Genomic DNA, 14,314 nt, shown 5'->3' on the forward strand with positions numbered 1-14,314 from the left:
GAAATGATTATGCTTTCCTCCTTTTGGTCAAAGGCAAACCCAAGTGTTCATCTTTAGACAAAGGAAAGTATGGAAAAACCCCTCTCTTCATCAGGGGGGAAGTTATAAAAATCCTTATCAGATTTTTCCCAATCACTAAGCGGGAACTAAGGATAATGTTGAATTCTTTGTCCCAAGGAGTCTGCTTTATGGGGTGAGTGGGGAGATGGAGGAGCTGCTGTTTCCCTGTAGTGGGACATCCTCAGAGATGGAGAGCTATTGCGAGGCGACGGCAAACAAGCGATGGGGATCAAGGTGGGGAGCATAATGGGAATACAGACAACTAAGTAAACATAAGCTAAAGCTACCCAAGACATAAGGAACCAGTCCTGGGTACGTAAGGAACTCAGGGAGGGAGGGGATGTTCTTCATGCAGGTCTGCTCAGGACTCCAGGGGAAGCTGTCTGTCTACTTCTGATGTCCGTCCTTCTCAGGCGCCTTTCAAACTGCTGGGTGAGGTCTCCCATGGGCTCAGATGTCCACTTGAGAGCAGGAGCAATCTTTGGATGTTACCTACATGGCAAAGCCAAGAGGAAGGACCAGGACCCGGGGCCGTTGTCGGCCCTGTCCGAACATCCCGACGTCTGCTTCTCCTCTTGCTTCTCCCCCGTCACTTCCTCCAATACCGAGGGAGAGAGCAGGGCAGCTGCCGGGGCAGGGCATCGGCCCGGAGGGAGGCAGAGCCGGGCAGAGTCCTCCCCGGTCCGGACAGCGGGGGATGGGAGACCGAGGCAGCGCCCCTGCGGCCATTGGAGGCTGGGGAAGACCGGAGGGAGGAGAAGGGATCGGGCTGGGAGCTGGTCCAGGCAGCGGAGAGACCCAGGCACGGTCCCTTCGCCCTAGCTTCTGCCTTTATAAAATGGGGGCCCCAGGGTTGTGGTAGGACCCCATGAGACAGTCACCGTAAAGTGCCTAACAGAGCCGGACGGGGACGCTCCAGGTACATGCTGACCTTTACTTTTATTTCGTCCATGTACCAAGGTACTGGCATTCACAAGGTCAGGGGAAGAGCGGAAGGGGCGGGGCTACAAAGGCCGGAAGGGGCAGGCAGGCAAAGAGGCGGGACTGCATTCCAGGCCGGGGGAAGCGGTGGATGTCCAGGCATGCGCATCACGATCCTCAGCAAACACACTACGATTCCCAGAAGGCGGTGCACGTCGGGGGCATTTTTTTTCCAAGCATAAGGTCTGGAGGGTGGAACTTCCGTCTTTTTACGTCACTTCCGCCTTGTTTCTTCTCTGCCTCTTCCGTGAGAGCTGGGTGGTAGCTTCTACCGCTCTGACCTGGGCCGCACTGCGACAGGGTGCGTGGCCACCGAGAGCGCGGCCAGACCCAGGCAGAGGCTGGCTTCGTGGGTGCGGCGAGGTCGGGGCCCGGGGGGCTGGAAGGGGAGGGCGTCTGAGAGAGGAGGAAGCAAGCGCCCGGCGCGGGCTTCCAGGAATTTGGGGGCGGCCAGGGTAGGGGCTGAAGGAGGAGCAGGCGGAGGTGGTTTGGGCGTGGGTTCTAATCCTCGTTCGGTGACGCCGGCGACCCTTGACCAGGTCAAGTCCTGCCGCTCCAGGCCTCGATCCTCCCCCGGTGCTCCCCACGTGGGCCCGGCTACTCCCCAGTCCAGCCCTCCTTGTGGCCTCATCTCCTCTTCCCGGCATCCTCTGGGGCACCCCTCCTGCGGGAAGCCTTCCCTGCTGCTGCCCACCGTCCGTGCCCCCTGCTGAGATCTTGTTCCCTAAAGCGTGATTGGCGCCCCCCAGGAGAGAAATGACTACTTGTTAGCCCACCCCCCAGCGTGGGACCCTCTTCCCAGGGCGGAAGTGAGGATTCCTAGTCCCCAGCTGGCCAGCTCCTCTCCGTTCTCCTTCCCTCCCCAGCCCTGCCTCGTGTGGCCTCTGCGCCCCCCCCCCCCCCCCCCCAACAGTAGCGGGGAGCCTGGAGGAAGAGGGATGGCCCCTGTGCTGAGACCCAGGCCCAGAAAGGTGAGTGCCACGTGCTGCCTTCCTGACAGCCTCAGGCCAGAGACCCCGCGATATGGTTCTTTCTCCGGTGTTATAACCCTAGAAATTGTGGGCACGAGGGAATGAATCATCAGTGTCGAGCCAAATGGTAACAGACCAGTTTATCTTCCCCACACAGACAAGAAATATATAAACCTAGACATACTTAGGTCTGTATGTACATTTTTAGAAAGCTACATGTGCATGTAAGTTTGTTCAATCGTTCTCCATAATTTCTGACTTCCTGACCCCGTTTGAGGTGTTCTTGGCAAACACTGGAGTGGTTTATCATTTCCCTCTCCAGCCCATTATACCGATGAGGAAACTGAGGCAAGCAGGGTGAAGTGGCTTGCCCAGGGTCACACAGCTTATAAGTGACTGAGGCTAGATTTGAACTCAGGAAAATGAGTCTTTCTGACTCCAGGCCCAGAACTCTGCACTGAGCTGTGGAGCTGCCTTGGTGCAGATTAATACATATTCACTCATACATATATACATACGTAGTCAAGTATTTACACAAAGGAAATTCCATTCAATCTGATTATCTCCTCTTATAGGAAGCAGTGTGGAATGGTAGAAACTGCCCATTTTGTATTCAAAAGATCTGAATGTGAGTCCAGGCTCTGTTACTCCTAATGTGAAACTGAGGAAATTGTTCACCTTCTCTGACCTCAATACTTCATCTGAAAAATTAGGAGGTTGTAAGAGAGGACTTCTAAGGTTCCAGATCTAAATCTCTGACCTACCATATAAATCAGTGGGCTTTAACTTCATTATGAGAGTTTTCAGTATTTTACAGTTCTCTTTTGCCAGAAATAGTCAGGACAGTTCTCCAGAAGCTATGCAGATCATCTAGAACGTTTTCTCAGTGTTGCTGCATATTAAAGCATCCCAAAGGAACAGATATTCTCTTACTAAGCCAAGTTCCTAGGTGATTTTGCTGCCCATTTGGGACTAATCTCTGAAGGAAGGAAAAATTTTCTATGCTAGGATAATTCTGTGGCTTCTTTCTTCCGTGTCCCCTACTGTGGCCTTTTCCTTAACACAACTGATGCTGGCCACTGCTGGTATGAATGCCCTGTGCAGTGGGCTCTGGACTCATGTGGGCTATAACACCAAGATTTTGTTTCTTGAAACTGCCTGTTCCTATCTTTTGACTATCAACTGGGGAATGATGTGTATTCTTGCATATTTGATTCAGTCCTCTATGTTTTAGAAATGAGGCCTTTATCACAGACACTAGTTGTAAAAATTCTTTTCCAGTTTTCCACTTCCCTCCTAATCTTGGTTGTGTTGGATTTGTTTGTGCAAAAACTTTTCAGTTTAATGTAATCAAAATTTTCCATTTTGCATTTCATAACATTCTCTCTCGTTTGGTCATAAATTCCTCCACAAATCTGACAAACTATTCTTTGTTCCCCTAATTTGTTTATAGTGTCAGTCTTTATACTTAGGTTGTGTACCCATTCGGACTTTTTTTCTGGTATATGGTGTCAGGCATTGGTCTATGCCCAGTTTCCACCACACCATTTTTTCCAGTTTTCCCAGCAGTTGTTGTCAGACAGTGAGTTCTTATTCCACAAGCTGGGGTTCTTAGGTTTGTCAAACAGAATACTGCTATAATCACTGACTACTCTATCTTGTGTACTTAACTGCACTGATCTACCCCTCTACGTTTTTGGCAATACCAAGTGATTTTGACGACTGCTGCTTTATAATACAATTTAAGATCTGGTATGGTTAGGCCACCTTTCCTAGCATTTCTTTCATTAATTCCCTTGATACTCTGGATCTTTTGTTCTTCCAAATAAATTTTGATATTATTTTTTCTAGCACTATAATTTTTTGGTAATTTGATTGGTATGGCACTAAATAAGTAAATTAATTTAGGTGGAATTTTCATTTTTATTACATTAGGTCAGCCTACCCACCAGCCACCAATGTTTTTCCAGTTATTTAGATCTGACTCTATTTGTACAAAAAATGTTTTCTAAATGTGTTCATATAGTCCCTGGGTTTGTTTTGGCAGGTAGACTCTCAAATATTTTATAGTATCTACAGTAACTTTAGGATTTCTCTTTTTATTTCATGCTGTTGGGCTTTGTTAGTAATATATAAAAAAGACAGATGATTAGGATAATTATTAATAATTAGAAATAAGCAGAAAACCCACACCAAGTCACTTATTCAATGTCATTTGTGGTTAACAAGATTTTTTTTTTAAAACAAAACAAGGTTATCTCATGGGAGTCAAACACTCTTTTAGTTTTAATTTTGGCGGCTAGAAGAATCAGTTTTTACACAAACTATATTCAGAGGCCTGTGGAATTTAGCTTTCTCAAAAGGGAGGTGGTGGTGGTGACCACAGAGATTGGGGAGCACATGTATAGCAACTTGATATTTTTGGATTCAAAAATTCATTTGATGTAAGCTTAAATAGAATCCATGCTTATAAAAGGTCCCTCTCAGTAGGCTAAGCTATTTGTTTTGTCGATGTTGGGAGTCAAGAGGTCCCTGAATTATTAAAAACTGTTCAAGAAACAAAATCTTGGTGTTATAGCCCACATGAGTCCAGAGCCCACTGCACAGGGCATTCATACTAGCAGTGGCCAGCATCAGTTGTGTTAAGGAAAAGGCCACAGTAGGGGACACGGAAGAAAGAGGCCACAGAATTATCCTAGCATAGAAAATCTTTCCTTCCTTCAGAGATTAGTTCCAAATGGGCAGCAAAATCACCTAGGAACTTGGCTTAGAGAATATCTGCTCCTTTGGGATGCTTTAAAATAAACCAACACTGAGAAAACGTTCTAGATAGATCTGCATAGCTTCTGGAGAACTGTCCTGACTGTTTCTGTCAAAAGAGGATTGTAAAATACTGGAAACTCTCATAATGAAGTTAAAGCCCACTGATTTATATGGTAGGTCAGAGATTTAGATCTGGAACCTTAGAAGTCCTCTCTTACAACCTCCTAATTTTTCAGATGAAGTATTGAGGTCAGAGAAGGTGAACAATTTCCTCAATTTCACATTAGGAGTAACAGAGCCTGGACTCACATTCAGATCTTTTGAATACAAAATGAGCAGTTTCTACCATTCCACACTGCTTCCTATAAGAGGAGACAATCAGATTGAATGGAATTTCCTTTGTGTAAATACTTGACTATGTATGTATACATGTATGAGTGAATTTGTATTAATCTGTACCAAGGCAGCTCTGCAGCTCTGTGCCTGGAGTCAAAAAGACTCATTTTCCTGAGTTCAAATCTAGCCTTAGTCACTTATAAGCTACTCATAGTATGAAAAATTGCTCTAAATCACTATTGATTAGACAGATGCAAATCAAAACAACTCTGAGGTACTACACCACACTTCTCAGATTGGCTACCATGACAAAACAGGAAAATGATAAATGTTGGAGAAGATGTGGGAGAGTTGGAACAGTAATTGATTGTAGGTGGAGTTGTGAGCTGATCCAACCATTCTGGAAAGCAATTTGGAAATATGCCCGAAGGACTACAAAAATGTGTATACCCTTTGACCCAGCAATATAGCTACTAGGTCTGTATACCAAAGAGTTCATAAAAATGGTAAAAGGACTCACATGTACAAAAATATTTATAGCAGCTCTTTCTGTAGTGGCCAAGCACTGGAAATTGAGGAGATGCCTATCCATTGGGGAATGGCTGAGCAAGTTGTGGTATATGAATGTAATGGAATACTATTATGCTGTAAGAAATGATGAACAGGCAGACTTCAGAAAAATCTGGAAAGACTTAATGTTAACTGATGCTGAGTGAAATGAACAGAACCAAGAGAACATTATACACAGTATGCAAGGCCGGTTTTTGATAGACTTAGCCCTTCACTACAGTGCAAAGACCTAAAAGATTTCCAAAAGGCTCATGATGCCACAAGCCATCTATATCCAGAGAAAGAACCATGGAGTCAGAATGAAGAATGAAGCAGACTATTTTCTCTTTTGTTATGTTTTGTTTTTCTCATTGTTTCTCCCATTCATTTTAATTGCATGCAACATGACCAATGTGAAAATGTGTTTAATAAGAATGTATGTATAGAGCCCATATAAGATTGCATGCCATGTAGGGGAGGAAGGGGGAGAAAATTTGAAACTCATGGAAGTGATTGTTGAAAACTGAAAACAAATAAATTAATTTGGGAAAAAATTAAGAAAAAATTCTAAACTTTTGAAGCTGAGTATAAAAAAAATTTTTTTTGACTCCTTCAAGTCATAAGATCATTTCCTGCTCCAGGACCCTTCCCCTTGGTAGGAGCTTTCCTAAAGGGGAGAAAACTTAAGAGTAGTCATTTTGGTTTACCTTGTTTAGTGCATTTGGCATGTCCATTAGAAGTTGTGTTAATCAAATCATATTTGAAATACATAAGAGAAATTTATAGGACCTTTGTAGTATATTCTTTCATAAAGCAAAACCTCCTTTTATGCATTCATTTAATAGATAAATTCTCTTGTTAATGCAAATAATTGTGTCCTTATTGTTCAGTTGGGTCTTTTTTGTTTTACATAAACATTTTGTATATTTCGTTTAGCTAATCAGGACACCTCTGTAGTTCAAATAATGAGATCTTTTTGTCATTTTGTTATCGTTGGTAGATTTTTTTGAGACTTCCTATACAATCTCATAATCAAAATTGTCACAGAGATTTGATCTCAAAATATGGCACTCACAATTGAAGAGGAGAGGAACTTGTCCTCCAAAGTCCTGAAATTAGACTTCCATTAATGCCTCAGTTAGGCCAGAAATGTGGCTTGCAGTGATCCTTCCTAGGTCCCTTCTTGTTAGATTCAGCCCATTCTTCTAAGCTCTTGAAGGCATTTTGGATCCTTGTTCTTTCGTCCAACCTGAATGGAAGGGGTTAAATAACTAGCTCACCAGGGACTAAAGTCACCAACGTGGAGTGTGAAGAATCAGTGTCTTTTTACCTTTGGAAGAACTTTCCAAATGTTTGTTGCCTAAAGCGATTACTGACCCCAGAAGGGCCTCTTTGAAAGCCCATCTGGGTAAGAGAGCCTATCGAGGGGAACTGAATGAAAGCAGTTGTGGTTACTTCTGCAATCAAGGCCACAGCCCCTGAGCTACCTGGCTTTTTTAGCATGTGAGTGACCCAGAGGAGACATGATGTCAGTCTATGTTGGGAAACAGCTGTTTCAGAACTTCTTGTCCTCTGGTGGACTTCTTGTCCTCTGGTGAGGAGGCTTCACTGAAAGCATTTAAAGGGCACAGAACAGGGAGCAATTGGAAAAGTTTCTTTTATTTTTTTCTATAAAGTTTTCTGCTATTTCATTTCAGTCATTTCTGGAAAAAGACTTTTTTCCTTCACCCTCCAAATTTAATCCTCCTTTATACCAAAGAAGTACTTGCACAACAGTATCCATGATAGTGTCTTTATGTGACAGTTCATAAAACATTCTCCTCTAGTGGTCTCCATCTTTTCTGCTATCAGAAGTGGTAATTGTTTAAATTTTATTTTAAATTTACTGAATAAAACAAATATTTCCATCCTACAGTAAGATAGAAAAGATGATTGTACATTGTACATGAAACTACAAATGTGCTATGTACAACTTGTTATTCCTTTCAAATATACAATAAAATTATCATGTAAAATTCCTTTTTTTCTTCCCATTCTGTTTCTACATTAGAGATGGCTTGCATTGGACACATATAGGTTTGTGTGTGTGTGTGTGTGTGTGTGTGTGTGTGTGTGTATTTATTCTATGCATACTTCAATTTATCAGTTCTTCCTCTGGATGCAGAGAGCATCTTTCTTGTCTACATGTCCTTTATCATTAATTTGGGTATTTGTAATAGATAAAGTAACATATTCACTCAAAGTAGTTCTTAAAACAATATTATTGTTACTGTATACAGTGTTCTCTTGGTTCTGCTTATTTTTTGGTCATTATTTCATGGAAGTCTATCTCTGTTTTTCTGAAATCATAGCTCATCATTTCTTATATCACAATAGTATTCCATCCCAATCATACCACAACTTATTCAGCCATTCCCTCATTGATGTACATTCCTGCAGTTTCCAGTTCTTTACCACCAGGAGCTGCTATAAACATTTCACAAAATATAGATTCTTTTTCTTTATCCCTAATTATCTTTGGAGATGTAGTGACATTGCTAGGTCAGAAGGTGTAGGTAGTTTAAGACTCTTTGGGCATAATTTTTCAGCATTTTTTTGTCACCAGATTGCTCACCAAAATGGCTGGATCATTTTTTGATTGCACCAATAACAAAATGGAGTTTTTTCCATCTCCCCTCCAAAGTTTGTCACTTTGCCCTTCTATTGTTATGGCCAATCTGGGAGGTGTAAAATGATGCCTCAAGGTTGTTTTAATTGACATTTTTCTAATCAGTAATGATTTAGAGTATTTTTTATGTGATTGAATTGTTTTGATTTCTTCATCGGAAAATAGTAACTGTTCACTAAAGGGCAAGTCTTCACAAAGACATATAGGTTGCTTGAGATGTAGAATTGTGAGAACTTAAATCAGTCCTTTTGCATCTGCCTGGGTTTCTGGTTAGAATAACCTTAGTTCTTAGTTAAGGGTCTCTAAACAGGAGGAAGAGATGTTCTGGTTTCCCAGCCATGCAGGGCTATTTTCAAAGAGTGGGGGAGTTACTTTCAAACACTTCAATAAGGTTTTCTCCTTATCCCACAAGTGAATAAATTTTCTCACAAAGCAGAATCTATAGAATTGAACCTATAATTGCACAGAAAAAGAATTAAGCTATCTCTAGACTTCAATGAAAAAATGGAGTTAATGTGATTGACTCAACTGCCTCCATTCCGTCAATCTACTGGCAAGCAGTTTACATTTGAACTGAATAACACTTAGTGGTACAACTGGGTAAGCACAAATGTTTTGGGTATTTCAGGAATCACTGACATTCAAGGATGTGGCTGTGGAATTCACCCAAGAGGAGTGGGTACAATTGAACCCATCTCAGAAAAAGTTGTACAGGCATGTAATGCTGGAGAACTATAGGAACTTGGTGTCTTTGGGTAAGAACAGCTACTCCTTTGAAGTCTTGATGTATACTGTGAAAATTTTCAGGATCTTAAGTTATTCTTTCGCATACAATAGTAAACTATTCCTGATGTTTTTGTAGCCAAGAGACAGGTTACTTGTGCTGCCTGTTTCCAGGAAAAATGGTCTTAGCTTAGTAAGTCTGGAAATGGACTTCTTGATTTCTTGTTATCCAGGAGAATGTACTTCCCCGTCTCTGTTGCTTCAAATCCAAGATTTTCTTTTTAATCGTAGTGTAGGTTTCATCACACACTGTGTTCCTACTACCTCATCAAGGAGTAAGTCAATTGAACTATTTTTCCCTAGGTCCTATTCGGTAATCCATTTTGCCATAATGTAGAATGTCTTTTGGAGGTCCTTTCTATTTTGCTTAAGGTCTTCCTAGCACGCCTGCTGTTTTTTCCCAAAGAGGGCTTAAACTAGTTCTGAATTCTTTTATTAAGTTTTGGGGTTGCTTTTTTAAAAATGTAATTTCTCCGCTCTCTGACACCTGAAAAGGAAAAAAGAACTCAACTTCTCCCTCCACGCAGCACATTGAGACTCACATGTTTGAAAAACAAAAGTCTCAGACAAAATCAGCTAACGTAATGCTCTTGGTGGTATAAGATATATATTCAGGGCCCTTCTTCCCCGACATTTCTACTCAGAGTTGGAAGGAATATTGCATTTCTCTGTTCTATGATGGAACTCTGAGATGACTCCCTAGCATTTTTTCATTTTCAATGAACAGGATTTGCAGTTTCCAAACCAGATGTGATCTCCCAATTGGAAAGAAAGGGAACATCTTGGCTGCCAGAGTCAGACATTCCCAGAAGCAGCTGTCCAGGTGACTATAAAAACCAAGCAGATGGGTCATTGCGAAGTAGGGATCTCTTGGTCATTTTGGGTCAAAGCTCTTGGAAAATGTTGAACAAAATGGCCTATCAAAGCTTCTCAGGCCTGTGGGGAGGAGCTGAGACTTTCAAACTTCTTTTTGTACATCAAGAAGTTACTTTTTTTACTTGTCTCTTTTCTGAAATGTACCTCCACTCTCAAAGAATGTTCTTTCCTTAGTAGAGGGCAGTTATTTCTCTTCTGTCCCTTGAAGATTATGTTCTTGTAAGTAGGGATTTTCGTGCTTCACTTGCATGAATTCATTCTCCCTTTTAAAATAAGCATATTACTGAAGACATTAAGTAATGTGCTCTTTTTGCTTCTTAGTTCTCTTATTATATTTTCCTTTGTTTTGCTTTTATGATTGTGTTGCTTTACTGCTATTACTTTTGAAAATATTTACTCCAAAACTCATTCCCTTCATTCTGTCATGTTATGTGTCATCCTGTTTTTTTCGTTATGCTTTGAAATTATGTGTACAAGGGCACATTACTCTGTTCATATAACAGGACTTGTGTAGCCAGGACCCCATTATTAGACCTATAGGTTTTCAATATTTTCCTATTTTACAAAAAGCTGTTGTGAAAATTTTCCTGAGGCTGCTTTGTTTGCTTTCAGTAAGATATCGATGAAGCAGACCTCGTCCTGGAGTGACTGGGTGAAAGGATATGGACGGTTTTGTCGTTCTAGCTGATGTTGCTGTTTCTTTTCAGAAAAAGAGCAGCAGCTTAATAAGTATTTATTTCAACAGAATTGCCAGAGTTTATCATGTAAAAGTATCTTTGCTAATTTGATGGCTATTTATTGCTCCCTCCACATGTTTTCATTTTTACTTCTTTGATTACTAGAGTTTTGAGTAATATTTCAGGTGCTTCTTAATAATTGTTCTTGGCCAAAACACCTGTATGTCTTACTCTTAAAAATTTCAGTCAGTTCCTTACAAAGTAAATATGTTGGATTTTTAGAGGAAACTTATGGCAGCAATTGTCAAATTTTTCACCTCCTATTTCTTTATTTGGTTTATTTCATGTATCTCTTTCTCTTCTTCACTCTAAACTCTATTCTCTGTTTTCATACTGTTTGGTCTTTTCTGATTTTCACCTCAGACGGTAAGGATGCATTTACAATTTCTTAAAGTCATCTTTCTTTTTCTGAACAGTATTATTTTATTCAAATTTCAGCCAGTTAAAGTACAGTAAGAGTACACATTCAGGTAATTTCATCCTCAAATTATTTACACATGTTATTTTTGAGTCATCAAGTAAGATAAATTGATTCTTGGTGAAAGACTAGTGAGACTAACCTTTTCAAGGGAGAAGGCGAGAGAACAGCTCTAAAACCTTGAGCAACTAAGACTCTTGGGAAAGGGTAAAAAAGGCAGGCTTAATGGACCTTTTATTCTTCCTTTCAGAGAGGAGAGAATTTATTGGAGATAAACCTTCTCAATATAGTGATTGTGAGAAGGCCTTCAGATGTAGTACACAACTTGAACTGGATCACAGAATTCATAGTGAAGGGAATCCTTATGAGTGTAGAGAATGTGGAAAGGCCTTCTTCAGAAAGCAAGATCTTACTGTGCATCATAAAATTCATACTGGAGAGAAACCTTCTGAATGTAATGAATGTGGAAAGGCCTTCAGGAGCAAGAGCCTCCTTGCTATGCATCAGAGGATGCATACTGGAAAGAAACCTTATGAATGTAGTGAATGTGGTAAGACCTTCAGGGATAAGACACAGCTTACAGTGCATCACAGAATTCATACTGGAGAGAAACCTTATGAATGCAGTGAATGCAAGAAGGCCTTCAGGAGTAAGACATACCTTACAGTGCATCACAGAGTTCATACTGAAGAGAAACCTTATGAATGTACTGAATGTGGAAAAGCCTTCAGATATAAGACGCAGCTTACAACACATCACAGAATTCATAGTGAAGAGAAACCTTATGAATGTACTGAATGTGGGAAGGCCTTCAGGAGTAAATCACAACTTAGAATGCATCAGAGAATTCATACTGGAAACATTCTTTATGAATGTAAGGAGTGTGGGAAGGCTTTTCTCTTCAACTCAGAACTTACTCGACATCAGAGAATTCATACTGGAGAGAAGCCTTATGGTTGTATTGAATGTGGAAAGGCCTTCTTCAGAAAGCTAGAGCTTACTGTCCATCATAGAATTCATACTGGAGAGAAACCTTATGAATGTAGTAAGTGTGGAAAGGCCTTCAGGAGGAAGGACCATCTTATTGGTCATCAGAGAATTCATACTGGGGGCACTTATAATGAATATAAGGAGTGCAAGAAAAGTTTCCTCTACAACTCAGATCTTACTGTACATCAAAAAATTCATACTGAAGAAAACCCTTATCAATGCAGTGAATGTGGAAGGGCCTTCAGGGATAAGACAGAACTTACACTGCATCACAGAACTCATACTGGAGAGAAACCTTATGAATGTTGTAAATGTGGAAAGGCCTTCAGGAGGAAGTCACATCTTACTGCTCATCAGAGAATTCATACTGGAGAGAAGTGTTATAAATGTAAGGAATGTGGGAAGGGTTTTATCTACAACTCAGAACTTGTTGTACATCAAAGAATTCATACTGGAGAGAAACCTTATGAATGTAGTGAATGTAGGAAGGCCTTCAGGAGCAAGAAGTTCCTAGCTCTGCATCAGAGAATTCATACTGGAGAAAAATCTTATGAATGTAGTGAATGTGGGAAGGCCTTCAGGACTTGGTCACAACTTAAAGTGCATCAGAGAATTCATACTCAATAGAAACTTGTGAGTGTATGGATTGTATGAAAGCTTTTCTGTGGAACTCAGATCTAATTCAACAGTGAAGAATGCATACTGGAGAAAAATCATATGAATGTAATAAATGTTGAAAGACCTTCAGGTGTAAGACACTTTACTGTACAAAAAGAATGAATACTGGAGAGAAATCATATGAACATAATGAATGTGGAAAGGCCTACAAGAGGAAAGACCATCTAACTGCGCATCAGAGAATTCATAATAAATAATAAATGTAAGGAGTATGGGAAAACTTTCTTCTACAACTCAGATCTTAGCATCAAAAAATCCATATTGAAGAGAAACCTTATGAATTTAATGAATGTGGGAAGACCTTCAGAGTGAGGATACAACTTAACACCAAAGAATTTATTCATGAGAGAAACCTTAAGAGTATAGTGCATGCAGGATGGCCTTTAGATAGAGGACATTACTTCAGTTAATTCATCCTTGTGATATTCCTCATGAATGTGAGAAGTATGGGAAGGCCTTCTGCAATTTATATCTTATTACAATGTTCTATGTGTAATTTACGTTGGAGAAAATTCATGTTGGAGAAAAACCTTACGTATGTAGTGAATGTGAGAAGGCCTTCAGGAAGAAGACACATCTTACTGTGTATCAGAGAATTCATTCTAGAGAAATTCTTTATGAATGTGAGTAGTGTGGGAAGGCCTTCCCTTCCAAGTCAGATCTTTATCCACTTCAAATAATTCATATCTTCTGAATGTAAGGTACAAGGGAAGATCTTCCACCTGAATGCATCTTTTACTCAATGTTAGAGAACACTCATACTGGAAAGAGACTTTTTGAATGCAGTGACTATGGGAAGACTTTCAGCCTCAAGACTTAACTTGTTCAACATCAAAGAATTCTGATGAGAAACCTTTGAGTTTAGACTAAGGACACTATGTGTATCAGAGTATTCCTGCAGGAGTGATTCTTCATGATTGTAAGGAATGTGCGAAGATTTCCCTAGCTGACTAGATTGTTGTTCCGAGTCCCTAGATGCAGTTCAGAGATTCCTTATTTAGGCACCATGGGAGGAGATGTCCTTCCCCTCTGTAGAGGCCTGTAAAGGAGTAAAGATTTAATATTATCCTCCTCTAGACCTTTAGGGAAGGAGAGCTTGTGCTGGCTGAGGCAAAGGTTACTGAATGAATGGTGGTGTTGGGAGAACCTTAGTTTATTAACTTTCATCCCTAGGCATATTGCATGCAAGATACTTTGGGGTGACCCCTTGGCCATGAGATGAGCCTGAGCCTAATGTGTGATGAATAATTGTTGGTGTTTGAGAAGTAATATTTCATAATCTGAATTGTGCTCCTGATGTTGCTGGTGCTGCTTCTCCTTTTCGTTTGGGTAGCCATTGTGTAGTGTAAAGATTTGGAATCACCTTAATTAAAGCATCATAAGTTCCTGTGGCAGATGTTGATGAATTGTGCTCTGAATTGAAGTTCAGGTAAACAGCAGGATTAACTATGACCTCATGGTAGCCAAATGCCTTGTCATCTAGTTGCTGACACACATGAAAAGA

General features: G+C 40.6%; 1 protein-coding gene across 1 annotated transcript; it reads left to right on the forward strand.

Moving 5' to 3' along the window:
- The first annotated feature begins 1,125 nt into the window (after window positions 1-1,125).
- On the forward strand, window positions 1,126-13,205 carry LOC140522263 (uncharacterized). Its single transcript, XM_072637504.1, has 4 exons — window positions 1,126-2,012; window positions 8,957-9,083; window positions 9,839-9,934; window positions 11,393-13,205. Exons 1-4 carry the CDS (start codon window positions 1,980-1,982, stop codon window positions 12,757-12,759), a joined length of 1,623 nt encoding a protein of 540 aa, XP_072493605.1. The 5' UTR covers window positions 1,126-1,979; the 3' UTR covers window positions 12,760-13,205.
- The last annotated feature ends 1,109 nt before the right edge of the window (window positions 13,206-14,314 follow it).

This window comes from Notamacropus eugenii, chromosome 1, assembly GCF_028372415.1.
Source record: "Notamacropus eugenii isolate mMacEug1 chromosome 1, mMacEug1.pri_v2, whole genome shotgun sequence".
Classification (NCBI taxonomy): Eukaryota; Metazoa; Chordata; class Mammalia; order Diprotodontia; family Macropodidae; genus Notamacropus; species Notamacropus eugenii.